At 36.7% G+C, this 19,478-nt stretch overlaps 1 protein-coding gene across 1 annotated transcript in view; it reads right to left on the bottom strand.

Moving 5' to 3' along the window:
- Positions 1-19,478, bottom strand: part of TMPRSS15 (transmembrane serine protease 15) — a 155,042-nt gene that overhangs the window by 64,658 nt on the left and 70,906 nt on the right. The window contains exons 12-15 of the mRNA XM_052647612.1: positions 14,836-14,941; positions 14,379-14,529; positions 11,685-11,820; positions 4,589-4,678 (exon numbers count right to left, since the gene is read on the bottom strand). Coding sequence (XP_052503572.1) covers positions 4,589-4,678; positions 11,685-11,820; positions 14,379-14,529; positions 14,836-14,941 — 483 coding nt within the window. The remainder of the gene's footprint in view (positions 1-4,588; positions 4,679-11,684; positions 11,821-14,378; positions 14,530-14,835; positions 14,942-19,478) is intronic.

The following is a 19,478-nucleotide window of genomic DNA, read 5'->3' as shown; positions in this document are numbered from 1 at the left end:
GCTTTTCAATATGCTATCTAAGTTGGTCATAACTTTCCTTCCAAGGAGGAAGCGTCTTTTAATTTCATGGCTGCAGTCACCATCTGCAGTGATTTTGGAGCCCAAAAAAACAAAGTCTGACACTGTTTCCACTGTTTCCCCATCTATTTCCCATGAAGTGATGGGACCAGATGCCATGATCTTTGTTTTCTGAATGTTGAGCTTTAAGCCAACTTTTTCACCCTCCTCTTTCACTTTCATCAAGAAGCTTTTTAGTTCCTCTTCACTATCTGCGGTTCAACCCCAGAGTTGGGAAGACTCCCTGGAGAAGGGAATTGCCATCCACTCCAATATTCCTGCCTGGGAAATCCCATGGACAGAGGAGCCCGGGGAAGTATTAGTCCCCATGGGGTCCAAAAAGAATTAGACATGACTTAGTGACTAAGGCCACTGGACTGGAAAAGGTCGGTTTTCATTCCAATCCCAAAGAAAGGCAATGCCAAAAAATGCTCAAACTACCACGCAATTGTACTCATCTCACATGCTAATAAAGTGATGCTCAAAATTCTCCAAGCCATGCTTCAGCAATACATGAACCCTGAACTTCCAGATGTTCAGGCTGGTTTTAGAAAAGGCAGAGGAAACAGACATCAAATTGCCAACATCTGCTGGATTATCAAAAAAGCAAGAGAGTTCCAGAAAAACATCTATTTCTGCTTTACTGACTATGCCAAAGCCTTTGACTGTGTGGATCACAATTAACTGTGGATAATTCTGAAAGAGATGGGAATACCAGACCACCTGACCTGCCTCTTGAGAAATCTGTATGCAGGTCAGGAAGCAACAGTTAGAGCTGGACATGGAACAACAGACTGGTTCCAAATAGGAAAAGGAGTATGTCAAGGCTGTATATTGTCACCCTGCTTATTTAACTTCTATGCAGAATACATCATGAGAAACACTGGGCTGGAAGAAACACAAGCTGGAATCAAGATTGCCTGGAGAAATATCAATAACCTCAGATATGGAGATGACACCATCCTTATGGCAGAAAGTGAAGAGGAGCCAAAAAGCCTCTTGATGAAAGTGACAGAGGAGAGTGAAAAAGTTGGCTTAAAGCTCAACACTCATAAAACTAAGATCATGGCATCCAGTCCCATCACTTCATGCAAATAGATGGGGAAATAGTAGAAACAGTGGCTGACTTTATTTTTCTGGGCTCCAAAATCACTGCAGATGGCGATTGCAGCCATGAAATTAAGATGCTTACTCACTGGAAAGAAAGTTATGACCAAACTAGACAGTGTATTAAAAAGCAGAGACATTACTTTGTCAACAAAGATCCATCTAGTCAAGCCTATGGTTTTTCCAGTGGTCATGTATGGGTGTGAGAGTTGGACTATAAAGAAAGCTGAGCACTGGAGAATTGATTCTTTTGCACTGTGGTGTTGGAGAAGACTCTTAATGAGTCCCTTGGACTGCAAGGAGATCCAACCAGTCCATTCTGAAGGAGATCAGCCCTGGGTGTTATTTGGAGGGAATGATGCTAAAGCTGAAACTCCAGTACTTTGGCCAACTCATATGAAGAGTTGACTCACTGGAAAAGATTCTGATACTGGGAGGGATTGGGGGCAGGAGGAGAAGGGGACGACAGAGGATGAGATGGCTGGACGTCATCACTGACTCCATGGGTGTGAGTCTGAGTGAACTCCAGGAGATGGTGATGGACAGGGAGGCCTGGCATGCTGCAATTCACGGGGTCGCAAAGAGTCGGACACGACTGAGCAACTGAACTGTACTGAACTGAACTACTGATGAAACCACCACCACCGGCCTTGTGTCAATAAACACTCCTTGTATTTTATTGATTATTTAAATGATTTAGTCTTTAGATTTTGCTCCCGAATTTTTCTTCATTCTACATGAATTTCTCATTCAGTCTTAAGGAAGTCATTTCACTGACATAGTAATGGACCTCTAAATTATCTTCTACATTTTCTTGAGAAGTAGATCCAGTTATCCAATATTTACTGTGTATAAATGTAAGTATCTCAAACTGAACAAGTAATAAAGGGAACACACAGTGATCTCTTTCCCCAACTCATTCCTCTTTTCATTCTTCCTATTAGTGAATAGTACCACTAATCATCCACTCACAGTTTTCTCCACCAGAAGCCTCCTCATCTTCCTCGACCTCTCTCCTCCCATATACAATCAATTACCAAGGCTGCCAATACTAGCTCCTATATCCCTGGGATCCCATTGCCTTCTCAGTCTCCAATGCCACTATCCGAGTTCAAGTCACTGTTATTCTTCATCTCCTAATTCGTGAGGCTAATTGCTCCCTTTCAACCAGTCTCTGATCCTGCAATAGAATTTGTTGTTGCTCAGTCACCATGTAGTGTCCAACTCTGTGCAACCCCATGGACTGCAATACAAAAGGATGGATCCATCTAACACGCAAACTTGATTTTATCACTATTTTCCTGTAAGCCATTGAAAGTCTCCTCAGTGCTCTCAGAATAAAATTCAAACTGCTTAACACGGTGTGAGATAACTTCACATTTCATTTTCATTTGTTATCATTACTTAATTTTGCTTGAAGATTTAAGAAAAAAATCAAGGTCTTCTACTTCTGAACTTTTGTATGTTAAATACTTCTTATGTTCCTGCACAGCCTCCTGTCTTTGCCCTTATTACAAACAGGGCCTTAGGCATTGTGCGATGCCTGACAACTTATCTGAATCCTAATCTAGACTGAATTGTTTGTTTCTCCTTTACTTACTTCAGTACCTAACAAATAAAGCTCTCAAAAAATATTTCATGTATAAGTTAATAAATTTAATAAATGTCTCCAAATTGTTCTTTCAATGTTCCACTTATTTTTGGATACTTTTACATCATTACTTTGTACAAATGATAATGTACAAATCATATTTTTACATTATTACTTTGTACAAATGTTTAAAAGATAGTTTCTATGCTAAGTAGAGATGATAATCTCTGGTTCCCCATACAAGTCAAATTAGATTAATAGTTGTTTATTTTTTTAATCAGATATCTCCCTATAATAGTGACTCTATTAACCTATCAAAATGATATGATCTCTGGATCATTTGAAGGAAGAAACACTGACGTTTTCTAATAACATGTTTTTCACTGTCATTGGGGTATTTTTTCACTGGTAGAATTTTCCATTTAGGTTGGTGGTGCTATCAGGGGCCATGGAAGGCAGGGGAAGAACATGTCTGTTTCTCAAAATACTAGTGCGGAATCTTTGGAGGGACGGGCCGTGGAATCTTCATCTTTAACACTAACAATCTCTGTGCAGTTCTAATAAGCGTCTCTATTTAGGACTAATGACCTAGATATAAGCTTTATCTGGTTTTATCTTACAAGCCTCTTCTCTCTAGGCTTAGAATTTTTTAGTATCCTTTATATTAGTTCATCCTCTATCCCTGGTGGCTCAGGTGATAAAGAATCTGCCTTAAATGCAGGAGACCTGGGCTTGATCCCTGGGTGGGGAAGATTCCCTGGAGAAAGGAATGGCAATCCACCCCAGTATTCTTGCCTGGAGAATTCCATGGGCAGAGGAGTCTGGTGGGGTTGCAAAGAGTCAGACATGACAGAGAGACTAATACTTTCACTTTATATTGGGATTTTAATCACTGCCAGCTTTATTCTCTTTAATCTGTAGTTATATATATATATATGGATGAGTCCCTTTGCTGTCCACCTGAAACTATCACAACATTGCTAACTGGCTATATGCCAATACAAAATAAAAAGTATAATAAATTAAAAAAAAAAAAGAAATTGTGGAGGCCAGAAATAGTTAAACACTATTTATAAAGTGCTTTGAAAACAAAACAGAAAACTATCAACCCAAAATCGTTTAATCAACAAATGTATCCTTCAACAATGAAAATTAAATAAAACCATTTTCAAAAGAAAGAAAATTAAGAGAATTCATTGCCAGTAGACCTGCTTTAAAAGAAATGTTAAAGAAAGTCCATAGGGGTAAAAAAAAAATGATAGCAGAGGGGACCCTGGAATGCCAAGAAAGAAGTAAAAGTAACAGAAATGGTAATATCTAAGCAAATAGAATAATTTTGTTCACCTTTTACACTTGTTAAAATATCTATAAATAAATAGCACTTAACATTGGGAAAAAAAAATGTGGGTGTCACAATTGGCTCTTTGCTTTATGTACTTTCCACTGATCTTATACTATGTAACTCAAACTTGTTATACACAAGATAAACAACATATGCATAATCAAGGGGACTGGTATCTGGAATAAGGCTACTACCGCTTTTACTTATTTTTTTAAATAGGAGAATTATCACAATATCACCTGCTTTAAAGAATTATTGTAAGAACTGACTAAAATAAGTTATATTAAGCACTAGTGCTGTGATTGGCATAAAATAAATGCTAAAAATGTTAGTCATTAATCATTATTCTTCTCACCATATTAAGTGATTTCATAGCTGGAGTAGTTGGATCCAGATATAGCAAGTTTATAATCTAGTTTGCTGTGTCAAGGGGAGAATCTAACTTTGGTATATACATTTGTTTTCCATGATCTGGAAAAGAAATGACTCACAGAAAGCCTGATTAGCGTAGTTGTTTGGGAAGTTTATAGACGTGAATGTTGTATTTGGCTCCCACAGTTCATGAGGCCCTCCACAGTCCGCTGAAAAGGAAAGCAATGAAAAATCATTAGTAACATAATATTTATTTCAGAGCTGTAATACTATATGCCAGCAAATTTCCAACTTTATTTCTTGGAATACTGGTTTTGGCAGATACATTTTAGAGCTTGTATAAGGGGAAATATAGGCTAACAGCTTTCTTTACTGAAGAATTTCTCAAACCCTTATATATTTTTATGCTCTTTGTGATTCCCCAAGAAGGCGTAATAGTGTTCTGCATTTTCCAAAATTATCTGGGCAAAGAAACAATTTTGACAAGCATCTTTTATAGGTAGTCTTCATGAAATAAAGTATCAATTCCTTGCTTTAGAAAAAATAGATGAATCTTTGTAATGGAACAAACACAGTATATGCCTCTCTCTTATGAGAAGGACTAGTAAATAACTAATCCTATCATTTCTTGTTTCTTCTTTTTTTCCTACTTTTCTTTAGTAGAGACTTTTCACCATTCTGTATACTGTATTGAGGCGTTTGATGGTCAAGAAAGGGAGACAAACACAATTGCTACTTTCTAAATAGTTACCGTAGATTGTCTAGGAGTGAAGTTGGGACTGAACTAAGCACAAATTTATAAGAAAAAACAGCACTGATCTTCCAGTTAAGAGTATGATGCTTCAAGTAGGTAAACTAACTTTTTGAAATGTGTAACCTACTTTATTTTTATTTATCTTGCTTATTAGAAGACCATTCTAAAGTAATGTAAAACCAGTTCTTACTTTTTAATATCATATTATATTTAAGAGCAAAAGAATAAAAGTAACCTAAAGAAAAGAATATAGAGAATCAAGATAAGTATGTATTTTCCTATTATTAAAGCAGATGATAATGATATGGCTGTGTGCTTAGTCACTCAGTCATGTCCGAGTCTTTGCAACCCCACGAACTGTAGCCTGCCAGGCTCCTCTGTTCATGGGGATTCTTCAGGCAGGAATACTGGAGTGGGTTGCCGTGACCACCTCCAGGGGATATTCCCAACCCAGGGATTGAACCTAGGTCTCCCACACTACAGGCAGATTCTTTACTGCCTGAGCTACCAGTGAAGAGGAAGAATACTGGAGTGGGTAGCCTAGCCCTACTCCAGCAGATCTTCCTGACCCAGGAATCCAATCAGAGTCTCCTGCATTGCAGGCAGATTCTTTACAAGCTGAGCAACCAGGGGAGCCTGATAATGGTATATTTACTCCCAATAACATATAAATCAGATTAGAGAAGGGAAAATTAAATGTCTCTGCATCTACAGCAGTGCCTTCTATCAGACACTCTTGTTTAATCCCTCTTTCACATGTCATCTGCCTTATTTATGTGAATCCTTCCAATTTATGTGCATTTTTTAAGCTTGTAGGTAATAATGTTCTTTGATTTGGGTTTTGTGATATGCACAATGGGACAGAAACAGTTACTGCGGCTCTAACTAGTATCATTGCCAATATATCCTGTTCTGTTAGGTGATAGGGCTTGGCCTAACTTATATGAACTCCTGGGACTGGCTTATCCAGAAACAGATGAGTTCAGCAGGAATAATAAAATCTTTCTAAAAACTCATTGTTTGCACATGGTCCATGCACATTGTCTCATCTGGAGAGAGAACACGGTGTGCAAAAGGAAGATGTGTTGTAGCTGGTGGAGTAAAACGGTTTCTCTGTGTTAGTTTCTCATCTTTTTGAGACTGGGTCTTCTCATATATAAACTAGATATATATTAGAGATTTTCAAGGTTGTTGTAAAAATCAGAAATAATTTGTGAAAAATGCCTGGCACATTCAGTACTGATTTTCAATGCACCTCTGGGAAATAGGTAATTACTATGACTATTTCAGTTTTAAATGGGCAATCTAGACTTTGGAGGTATTCCATTAATTGCTAATGCTTTGCACATTCAGTTAGTGTCAAGGCTTCAACTCAGTGAACCTCAAGCTCATCTCACAGTATGTTACTGTCTCCTATTGGGTTGATTAAATGGAATCATTTTAACCACCTGGTCCAAGCCATAGGCAGGGTTTAGACTGCATCTCAGTAAATGGCACTTGGTGGGTAGGTGATATATACTTGATGGGTAGGTGACAAGGAGAAGGAGGACAGAGGGGATGTTGGATGAGATCTCTAAAAAGGAAAGTCAATGATGAACAGATATAGAAGGAAGAAAGCAGAGTATACGGGGTGCTGAAGAAGACGTTGGAACGACAGAGAGTGGTAATTCAGAACAAGGACAATTTCTTAAGAAAGTGGTAATTCAGAACTAGGGCAGTTTCTCCACTGAGAAAGGCTGAAGAAACTTCGAGCTCCCAGGCATTTGTCCCTTGGAGGCAAGTCATCTCCTTGATTGTGTGACTTGTTGTCTTGCAAAGATTCCTGAAAAGGGATCCACTACAACCACTCAACTCTTCCCCACATACAATGTCTGTAATTTTCTATAATTCTAAGTGCCTTGAAATTCTTCCTTCAATCATCTAGGAAATTGATGGAAAGGGAGAATGTAACTACAAGGACAAAAGTAACACGGCAGATTGAAGAAGGAGGGTGGGGGAGGGAGAAAGCCAGCTCTTTCTACTTTGTAAGTTTAGCCATACCCAGTGTGGAGACTAGGGATGCTGCTGTTTAAACATCATTCTCATTTTCTCTTCAAGGAACAGGACAATTTCTAAATTGTATACTCATACAGTAAATGGTCAAAATTTTGGATAATGCATTACATGTTCACCTCTATGAACACTTGACAGTACATTATATTATATGTAGATGAGTCCATAAGACTTAAACACACGATCAGAACTAAAATGCTGTTAAGTGTATTGTTAAGTCTGTCAGGGCAGGCAGTTGACTTAGCATTTCTCTTCTGAATAGCAATCTTGGAAAATTCAATACTTTAAAGGTCTTTTAAAAATAATAAAATCCTGAAGAAGTACTTTTTGAAATACATTTCAAATGTAATTTTACATCATATAACTGATTAATAAGTATCTCTGTTCATTGGCCTTATAAGATGGGTATCAGTTACTCCTGGTATATAAATGGATGTAAGAAATTGGCAAAGGCACTTTCAGCCATTCTAAACATGGTGACACTGTTGATTTTAATGGTAGTGTTGCTATAGCAGAGATGTAGCATGTGCTTCTTAATAGAGGAGCCAAAGACTCATGAAATGTAATTCTGGAGATCAAGGTCCTGCTGTGTCATTTAATAAGCCATCTCCACTCAGAGAATGAGAGTCAAATAGCCTCTTGATATGGGGAACACTATTCAGGGTTGTTAAACTTTCCCATTTTTCTTATTTTTGGAGCTGTTCTCTCAAAGATTTGTTTTCTGATTAAGTTCTTCCTATGCCAGTAGGGATCTTCACTGCATGCAATATGTAAATAATATGCAGTACTTTGCAAAGTGGTTGTCAGGGATAGATATTTTCCTTGAGGCACATCATTTTTAATCCATGCTTAACCCTCTAACATAAATGAGATATGTGTCAATGTGGAGGCATTTACTGTATGGTGGAAAGAAGGAGAGTCAGACCTTCACTTACAATAAAAGGGTTCAAATTAAAGTTATTTCTGACAAGATATTTCAAGCAAGAAATAAGGGTGATAAAAGTAGGTTTCTGATTGTTACTTTTATGTGAGGGAAATAATAGGTGCAGTTTAAGAAATACTACTCATATTGATATTTGAATATGTTCAAAGGGGATAATTTTTAAAATTAGGAATTTTCTTGTAATCATAGTAATACATAAGTCCTACAATATTACAGACAACATTTTAAAAGATTAGGTTGCTATATCAAAAGAAAATTTGGAGTTCGGTTTGTCAAAATTTTTATTTCCATTCACAGGTTACAGTGACCAGTCATAATATAAATATTTTTATTATATTTGTGGCAATAAAGGTCAATTTTTATTCCCAGTGATTTTCATTTTATTTATAATTAATAGCAATCTAGCCAATAATAGATCTAATAAGTAGGCTGTTTTGAAGGAAAAAGAATAAAACAATAGAATAGTCAAAAACACTGATAGGAGCATATGAGTGCAGTTAATTTGGAATTTGCTAAGAGTTTGAATATTGAATCATACTAATGATATAAAAGGCAAGCAGATCTACATGACCATCAATTATAAAATAATTGAATAGGTACTAATTCATTTTACATGAATAACAAGAGTCAAAGATTATTTAGCTCTAAGTATAATACCAAGCCCATGAAACTTTCCAAATTAACTTTTATTTTGTTTTTGGAAATGGAAAATGGCTTAATAATGTCCAAATAGAACAAAACTGTAGCAAAAACTGTAACTGTTTTACAATAGTTAAAACTGGCTTCTTCTTCTTCTTCTTCTTCTTTTAAATTAGTTTTAAGAGTTCAGAAATAAGCCAGGGGCTAAAATGTGAATTTCTTTTTGTATTATCTACAGTATTTAGTGGGCTTCTCAGGTGGCACTAGTGGTAAAGAACCCGCCTGCCAAGGCAGGGTTTGCAAGAGATGCAGGTTCAATCCCTGGGTTGGGGAAAATCTTCTGGAGAAAGAAATGGCAATCCACTCTAGTATTCTTGCCTGGAGAATCCCATAGACAGAGGAGCATCCTTAGACAGAAGAGCCTGGCAGGCTACAGTCACAGGGGCACAAAGAGTGGGACAGGACTGAAGTGACTTAGCACACACGCATGCATAATTTAGTAAGGACTTGTGATTTATCATTCTGATTGTGTTGCAAGTTGGCATTATATTTGTGTAATGGAATGTTTACTTTTTAAAGTGTTCTTAATATAGTCCCCATATTTAAATTACTTGTGCCAATGTCACAGGGCAAAAATGATAGAGCTGATGTAGCAGCAAGTGATAAAAAGAAAAGGAAAAAAAAAAAATCCCTGTAGTTTGGAAAACTGAACTTATATTTCCCTAAACAGGGCACAACCTGAATCCCTAGAAACAACAGAGAAAAATGGCCTTAGCTAGTCAGTTACTCGACTGGCAATATTTTCTTATTTAAATGCTCTCTAAGAGCCAAAGAAAAGACTATTAGGCAGTCAGCCATGGTTTCCTTTTGTTTCTGCTTAAACAAACCACGGATCTGGAACCAGAAAAGCTTTGCTCAAATAAGAATTTCACTGAACCAATTGCAAATGTCATTTGAATGAAATTGTTCAGAATGCATTTGATGGTAATTAACATTTTTTGCTGTGCTAAATATTGCCCTGAAGTGAACCATTTGGAAACTGGAACAGATACACTCTGAGCAAATTCTAAAGTTTATATTTTAAAATCAGATGAATTATTCTACTGTTATAATTTCAATATGGTGAAAATATGCAGGTATATCATGCTTCCTTGACATTGAGGTATTATATTTTTCTCTTTCATGTTGGAATAGATTAAGTGGACTATGCATTACACAGATAAAGTTTTAATACAAAAAAATTAAAGTTTTAATTATATATGTATGATTCTACAGATAAAAGTTATCTCAAAGTTATCTCAAATTTTCTATTTTGTATAGTGATGAAATTTGGCTGCTTTTAAAATATCAGTTCTATGAAACTATGTTACTTTCACCTAGAAAAGTTGTCTTCCTGACAACTTATTGAGGAATAGAGAAACAAGCTAACAGAAAAGATTGTGAAGACAGTCTGTTTTTTAAATGATTGCAGTATCAAAATAGCAAGATGTTGGTAATGTTTGGTATCCATAGCAATTATCTATCAAATCAGCAATGATTTTAATGATTGTAATACTTTTGCATATAAAAAGTTTTATATAATAGACCAGAAGGATGTGAGACTCCTTCACAAAATCAAGTGAGACAATTATTTTTAAACAATGTTGTGAAGCCCAAATTATTGGTTTCAGATTGATATTTTCTCTATCGCTAGCCCCACCATCATTTGCAAGCTTTATTTCTGGTATTAAAATTTTGTTTGGCAGAAATGTTTTTGTTACCAAAAGGAACAAACAGCTGAGAGAGAGAGAGAGGTTTTAGTTTATACCTAACAGTATTTATTGATGATCTATATATGCAATATTAAGAACCAGACAACAGTGAATCAAAGGTGATTAAGATCGAGTTTGGTGTCAAGAAAACAATTTTGGGGGCAATATTATTGTATAGAAATGACTGAGCATGCACACATACAGGCACACTTGGTATTTTCCTTCTTTTGTTTCAATTTTTTTGTGTCATTCTGTTGCTTGAACTTAGTGTTTCCTTGAAGCTTTTTCCAGCTCACACTCTCTTCTCCAAAGTACTCTACCACTTAAGTGTCTCATGTATTAATTTTAGGTGCACATAGTTATATGTTGCTTTTTGTATTTAATATTATATGGATTATTCTTCCTTGTAATAGTGGTTATTGATAAATCTTACATTTTCTTATGAAATGCTTTGTATGCAATATTTATAAAATTTGAATGACTTTCAAATATTGAAGAATTTATGTATAATCCATACATGCACCTAGCATTGCGTGCATGCTAAGTCACTTCAGTCATGTCTGACTCTGTGTGATCCTATGGACTATTGCCCACCAGGCTCCTCTGTCTATGGGATTCTCCAGGCAAGAATACTGGAGTTGAGTTGCCATGCCCTCCTCCAGGGGATCTTTCTGACTAGGGCTCAAATCTGCGTCTCTTACTTTTCCTGCATTGGCAGATTTTTTTTCTTTTTTTTTTTTTTTAGCACTAAGGCCACTTGGGAAGCCCCACACCTAGCATTAGTTTGTATTAAATTGAAAACAAAATGGCAATCAGCACCTAAATTATTTTCAAAAATGAAAATGTACTAAAACTATCATAAACATAAGCATAACAGGATGTACAGCATTATTTCATGAGTGATCTATATTTAATGTGCAATATTTTACTAGTTTCCATTTTACTTATATCTTAAAGTTTCTGATTTTCAGTGAAAAGACAGCACTATGGCAAGATAATAAAAAATAAGTCAGAGAGAGAGCTACCTGGAAATACTAAGAACCTAATTAGGGAAAACACACGTTAAGGTTACTTACTGGGAAGTTCTGGCGGAAGAGTTGGAACTAACGTTGGTTCTGGATAGACACTCACATTGCAAATCCCATATGTTAGGCTAATGTCATCCAATGCTATATCACTCAGGAACTGGTTTTTAAACCCATAGAAAGCAACCTGTAATTCAGAGAGGTACATAAAATGATTCCACTTTCATCTTTTCTGATTGATTCTTCTTGTAGCCCAGTATTCTCTGGAGAATCAATACTGTCATGTCCAAGTAAATGTGGACAAGTTATCACACAGTGAAATATTGCTTTTCAAGGTCCTTCGGCTGAGCCCAGCTCCCTAACTGCGTTCACGGTGGTCTAAATTTTTGCTAGTGTCCTCTTTCTGTGTTAGGCAACGTCTTCACTATTTCTCTATGTTTCTAGCTCTTTCTTTCATGATATTGTCATGCTCCACTGTACTCTGTCACATATACACATCGTCTTGCAGGGACAGCAACCTTATTCTAGGTTCCTTCCACAACATTATTAAAAATCCAGGCAGCTGTCTGCCTTCCTAGAGCATACAACCCTGAAGAGAGTACAAGTCACTCTGTCATGTCCAACTCTTTGCAATCTCTTGGACTATACAGTGCATGGAATTTTCCAGGCCAGAATACTGGAGTGGATAGCCTTTCTCTTCTTCAGGGGATATTTCCAACCCAGAAATTGAACCAGGGTCTCCCGCATTGCAGGTGGATTCTTTACCAACTGAGCTATCAGAGAAACCCTTAGAGCATACAACCCGGAAGAGAAGACACATTGATTAGGTAATTTAAAAGAGAGAAGAAGAAAACAAGAGAAAATATGAATATGATATAGTTCTTCAGAGCCAGATAGTGGCTCTAGTGGTAAAGAATCTGCCAGTGCAGAAGACACAAGAGAGTTAGATTCCTGGGCTGGGAAGATCCCCTGGAGTGGGGAATGCCTGCTGGTACTGGTCGTAATTGGCCTGGGAAGTTTGTGTGAGATATATTACAAAGGTGATGACCAGAGGACATAGACCCAGACCTGGGGGAAGGCCCAGTGTTCAGATGAAACATATTGGGTTCTTAAGAACAGTGGGTATTTTTGACTGGACTTTGTTGGATCCTCTCCTGTCTGGGAAAGGAAAGACATAAACGGAATACCTGATGTGCTCACTGCTATGCAAGGTGCATTGTGTACATTATCTTATTTAATTTTTCCAACACTAATTAAATTGAATTTACAGTCATCTATTCACTCGTTTGTTCATTCATTCTACCTACTTCACGGTATCTTTGCCTTTCAGATACACACACGCTGAATGTCAAAGAGACTAAAGTAACTTTTTCAAGATTTTGTAACTGAAGTGGCAAAGCCAAGGTGTAAATATTTATAGAACTCAGTCCTCTTACTCTGCCTGATGAAAAAGTGGATGCAGTTTTGTGACTTTTAAGACTCTCCATGAGTTGCCCAAGATTTAGTTATTGCAATACCTATCTTCCTGTTTCTGCCATCTTTTTGTTCCTTCATGTTCCATTTTCCTTTACTCTTCTTTGAATTGTCAGAAAATTAAGGTGGAAAAGAAAACTTTACAGAATTATAGAATCAGAAGAAAGAGGATAAGGAAAAAGGATAGAAAAAAGAAAAGAAAGCTGGGAGGAATAAAATGAGAGTCATTGATTATCGCCTGCTTTATATCAAGTCACAGGAAAGCACTGAATCTTCACTGACGACGATGTCTGTCCAAACATACATCTTCTGAAAGTTATACTCTTGTATCTGAAATTGCCCAATTAAAACATTGTTAATTTGGTCAAGCTATTAGCTTATATGATCCTATATTTTAATTGCAAACACCCTTGGGAAGAGAACACATTAAGCTATTATGTGAAAAGTTAATTCACCCTAAAGTGAAATAAATGATCAGAGACTTCCCAATGATACAGCTCATAGAACTTGTCTCTAAAGGAAATATGTAGCGATTAAGTCAGAATGGGGCAGCGTGTGTGGATACTGGTGGGTGTGGATGTCCTAACAGGAAAAGGTGATTCCCTAGGAAAGTGTATGGGTCATTTAGGTGGTGTTTTTGAAAAGTTGGAAAACCGAGTTAGGCAGTGGGTTAGGAAGACTTGGTTGGCTTGTGCTAGAAAGTTGCTGAAGAAAGCTGAAATATCCTTCAAGTTCTCTATGAATTTTATGGCTCATTATAAGTAGTACTTCCATGTAGTAAATTGTTCCTCAGTAAGTGGTTTTTAATGTCAGTGAATAATTGAAAATAGAGGAACTCAAATATTAAAAAAAAAGACTCAGAGGGAGAGGGAGATGGTGGGATGATTAGGGAGAATGGCATTGAAACATGTATACTATCATGTAAGAATCGAATCGCTAGTCTATGTCCGACGCAGGATACAGCATGCTTGGGGCTGGTGCACGGGGATGACCCGGAGAGATGTTATGGGGAGGGCGGTGGGAGGGGGGTTCATGTTTGGGAACGCATGCACACCCGTGGGGGATTCATGTCAATGTATGGCAAAACCAATACAGTATTGTAAAGGAAAATAAAGTAAAAATAAAAATTAAAAAAAAGGAGGAAGATAAGGAAAGAAGAGAAAACGACTTAGCTATACCCAGAAAGTAAGTGGCTTTTCACATATCACCATAAACTATAATTGTATCACCATTTTATAATACAAATACATGGTTATAAACTGTTTTGCCCACCTTAAATTCCACTGTTTCATTTAATGTTACTTGTCCATAGTTCCAATTTTGTCCATAATTTCCTTCTTTTTGGAAAATTGTCTTCTCTGTGTTTTGGTCACTGCTGATATTAACGCTTAGTTTGTAAACATTTTCACCATACATATAATACCTAGTTTGGAAACAAGCAAAAATTAATCAATTCCTACAACATTAGAAAATATATATATATATTCACATATATGTAGATATATTAGGGTTCTTCTAAATCCTTCATTCAAACACCTCTTTTCTCTTGGGTGAAGGAGCTGCTAGAGAAAAGAAAGTTTTCAGTATTTGCTACTTTATGAATGGGAAAAGTAATGACTAGTGCATTAAAACTTGGGGCAACATCTTTGTAAAATTTGAGCCTGGCAATGTAAGAAAAGCAACATCCCTCATTAAGTAAGATGTTACTTAACATGTGTCTACAACATACCAGAAACTAAGGCAGGCTTGTTCGCGAGTGGGATCTAAAGGGAGAGATAGAAGTCCTACTCTTTCTCGTCTTCCTCCTGGTCCAGTTGGGGTGGAAATGTAAAATCCTGTAAAAAACAACAAAAACATTTTGCTTCACTTAAATATTAGCAATTTTTTTTGGTGTGAAATGACAGTTGTTCTTTCCTTCTATATAATTTATAAACAGGAAAGCACAACTTTAACATGAAAATATCAAGAAACATGTTTAGATAGAATGGAAAGGAGCTATACTACAAGCCAGAAGGCAACTTCCATAATCAATTACTATTTAAGAAAGTCAATTCTCAACTTTGGACTTCCCAGTAGCCTTGAACTGGAACATCCTTAAGGATATAACAAAATCTAAGTTACTAAGAGTTCACATGACTGTTTCATCTTATTACTTTGAGCAAATACCACTTTAGTTCCAATTTATTAGATGTTTTGAGTATTCACTCCTTTAGAGACAATAGGACCATGAAGATATTTAGATATGCTGATGGACTAACTCACTTAAGGCAAGTACTTAAATACAAATTCAAAGGGAAAGTTCAATTTCTTCTACTGGAGTTTCCCTTACAATTGTACCTGTCACTAATTTTAGAGGTCATTTAAGTCAAATTAACATCTTCAGAAAATCCTTTTTGGTCTTCCCAACTAGATGTGACTCTTGAATTCTTAGTTACACTTGTACTTCTGATGTCACTTAGAGTATTCCACCGTGTATTAAATTTATATTCATATGTGATGTTAAAAACTTGTTAGAAGTTTGGATAAAAGAAAGACATTTGGTACATTTTCTTAATTCTCTGTGTGGATTAGCTAAATATTATTCAATATATTCATGCTACATTAACTTGGCTTTTTATTTTTAAATTTATTAAACTACTACACAATTAAAATAATTACATAGGTATTTTCCACACCCTATGGGGAATTATAGCTTAAATGATAATTCGTTTAAACTATCTTTGAGAATTCTTGGAATTAACCTCAGAGTCAGCTTCAAAATTTGTAAGTTAAGCATTCCGTGAGTTTTTGTGAGCCATTTGGTTCCTCTTACAACGTCCATCTATCCTTTTATTCTGCTTGTTTCTTCATGAACTGAACCTAACCTCTGCCCCTCAAACACTCCAGCCTCCAAAGAAGTTGTAGCACTACTTCTCTTTCAAAGGGGAGTAGTGTTGGATGTTGATGTAGAGACAGCAGAAATTGCAGAGAGGGTAGAACTTTCTGGAAAACTGGAAGGCCATCTCAAAAAGAAAACACTATTCTAAGAATCACTTTGTGAGTTTGTGGGTGGATATAAAATTAACTGAAGCTTCCCTGATGGCTCAGATGGTAAAGTGTCTGTCTACGACCTGGGAGACCCGGGTTCAATCCCTGGGTTGGGAAGATCCTGGAGAAGGAAATAGCAATCCACTCCAGTACTATTGCTTGGAAAATCCCATGGACAGAGGAGCCTGGTAGGCTACAGTCCATGGGGTCGCAAAGAGTCAGACACGAATCTGGTAGATAAATATCAAAAGTTTCAGATTGAGAACGGTGCAAATTCAGCCAGATTCTCTCAATATTAAAGAGCAACATTATTTTCTGAAATTCAACATCACAGGAAAGATAAGGACATAAGGACAATTTTACTTTGAAACACTGAAATTACTCTTATTTTAGAATAGGTTTGTAGGCTAAATAAAATGCAGATATCCCAAAGACTTAACATACTTTTGAAAATTGAATCTATAACTATTTTCCTCTCTGATATCATATTTAGAATAGTATTACAGCCAATTTGTTTCTGTTGAATGTTTCTGTGGTATGCAAAGAAAATATATGATACCTAATATGTGTAAAGCATTTTTCATACGTCAGGCATTTTCCTAAGATTTTTAAAAACATATTAAGTTAATGTTCATAATATTCCTCCAAAGCCAGGTTCTATTATCATCAACCCACTTTCCCAATGAGGAAACTGAGATAGATGATGAGATCATTAATGATGAGGAGTCATCTAACAGAGTAGATTTAAATGCAAAGCTCAAATGTAAACCTAGCTATGACTTCAGGGTCTCTATTTTAATGATCCTTACTACTATACAGTGCTAGCTACCCCCCAAGTGTTGGAATGATTATGACTTCATTGAGAAAGGCCAACAAAAAATACTTTCTTCATCTCTTCTAGCTCTTTTGTGACTCCTCCATTTCTGAAATTTTTATGTTACTCATCTCATATCCCTGAATGTTCTGGACAAATGGGTCTCTGCTGAGCACCCCAGGCTGCTGCCCTGTATCACCACCAATGTCTCCACCAGTTGCTTTTGTTTCTAAGAACAGAGAAACGGAGCATTGACAAAGATTTCAAAGCAGGTGCTCCACCAGGATAAACTTCTTCAGAAAGACTTAGAGAGTTAAAGGGTTTAGCTGTTCTTCCCTAAAGCAATGTTAATTCAAAGTTTATCTGTTTCATTTAGGCCTACCTGTCATTTAAAGTGAAAGTAAAGAACAAAAAAAAATCCTGCATGGATAAGAGGAACAGCAGGAAAGACTTAATTCCCTTCCATCTCAGAGGCAGGATGTCTGACACATAAAAAGCAAGCTGGAAGAAAAATACCCCTTGGAGGGGAATGACTGCTAGATTATGAAATCACTGGTATGAGACTTGGGAAGGACCTATTAAGGCCTCTCATCCGTTCTCATTACACTGCTGCCTCTGGCGGGCTCTCAACTGCTCTGACTCATCTCATTTTAAATAACTCCTGCTTCACAACCTTCTCCTGAGACTGCATTTCCAACCCGACTATTTAAAACCTCCACCTGACATTCAACCTGTCTCACTTTGGTCAGTTTCATCTTATTTCTTTTGTGATTTAATCTGTTGGCAAGCTGAAATCATTTTTCTCCTCTAATGTGCTTATAGTCTTCAAATATCAGTGGAATGATTTTTCTCTCTTATTATGATGACATAAAAGGAGGAAATGATAATTTGAACATCAAAGATTTCAACTACATAAAAGCTATCTGTCAGAGTCAATAGATATAGGTGCTTTCTGTACTTCCCTCTAACTACTCCAAGTGTGAGAGAGAATTTTTTTTTTTATTATTATAGTTAAGGAAAAAATGTGGTCAAATTATTTGACTGTTTTAGGGCAGGATTCTCTAGAGAGTTGGGGGTGATTATGACCTGGGGGTTAATCTTCAACTGTGCAGATTACTAATTTATCCCTAGAGGACCAGGCTGTGGGAAATCACTGATTCAAAGGAGAATAATTATGCATAAGATGATGCATGTCATAATATTTAGTTTTAAGCATGTAAGTCTAATGAGATTGGCCATCTATGCAAAGCATATATGTATTTTTTTTATCCATAGGGTCACACTGGTAACTAATTTAGCAGGATCCTATTAACATTACTTTTAGATTATATCCAGAATCTGACCTCATATCACCACATGTGAGTCCCATGGCCTCTTTTCTGGATTAAGTGATAACTCTTCACTGGTTTCCTTGACAACTCTCTTGCCCTTCCATAAACTATTCTAGCAATCAAAGTGAATCTTCTCATTCCTACACTTAAACGTCAGTGGCTCCTCACTTCACTGGGGAAAAGGGCAGAGCCATGGAAGATTCATTATTATCTGAACCCTATTGGCCCTATTGATTCTGTTTCAGCAATGCTGATTTCCTGGCTTTCCTTCATGCAGGTCAGGCATGCGTCTTTTAGAGCCTTTACTCTGCGTGTTTCCTATGCTTGGAGTAATCTGTATTTCCCGTAAAGTTTTGATTCAAATGTCACTTATTGTTTCGATGAGACTTAAATTAATGACTGTATTTTAATTTGCAGAAACACCTCAACATCTGCCCTCCCCATTGGCCTTACCAAGCTCTGTATTTTCCCCTAAGTACTCATTAACATTAAACAGATGCCGAAAATGTAATGATTTGTGATGCATAGTGCTTATTTTCTGTTTTTCTTTGCTATAAAATGTGTTCTGTAAGAGAAGAAAATCTGGTTTCTTTTATTCACAGATACATCCAGAGGTCTTGAATAGGGCCTGGACTCAAAAAAATACTTCTTAAATAAAGGAGTGAATGAATACATGGAGTGGGAGTTTCAATGATTTCTTAGAGAAATAGATCAAAAGCAGTCACATTCTTGTTAAGAAATACTTCATGAACTGTAATTTGTGTGAACTGTATTTTGTTATCCTGGGCTGCATTTCTAAGGAACTAGGATTATTCAGATACATTTCTACTATAAAAAAGGTGTGCTCTTACTAGGTGTAATTTGCAATTGACATTAGATCAGCTAGTTAATTTTCAGGTTATTAAAACATGGATATTGATCTATGTAATATGTGCTGCTATACTTAGTTGCTCAGTCATGTCCGACTCTTTGCGACCCCATGGATTGTAGCCTGCCAGGCTCCTCTGTCATGGGGATCCTCCAGGCAAGAATACTGGAGTGGGTTGCCATGCCCTCTTCCAGGGAATCTTCCCAACCCAGGGATCGAACCCAGGTCTTCTGCATTGCCGGTCGATTGTTGACAGTCTGAGTCACCAGGGAATATTAAATTACAATGCACATGTGCTCAGGCTATTTTTATGTTATAAGCAATTTCATGTA

This window comes from Budorcas taxicolor, chromosome 1 (genome assembly GCF_023091745.1).
Source record: "Budorcas taxicolor isolate Tak-1 chromosome 1, Takin1.1, whole genome shotgun sequence".
Classification (NCBI taxonomy): domain Eukaryota; kingdom Metazoa; phylum Chordata; class Mammalia; order Artiodactyla; family Bovidae; genus Budorcas; species Budorcas taxicolor.
Note: the sequence above shows the minus strand (reverse complement) of the source record. Positions and strands in the feature narration are given on the sequence as shown.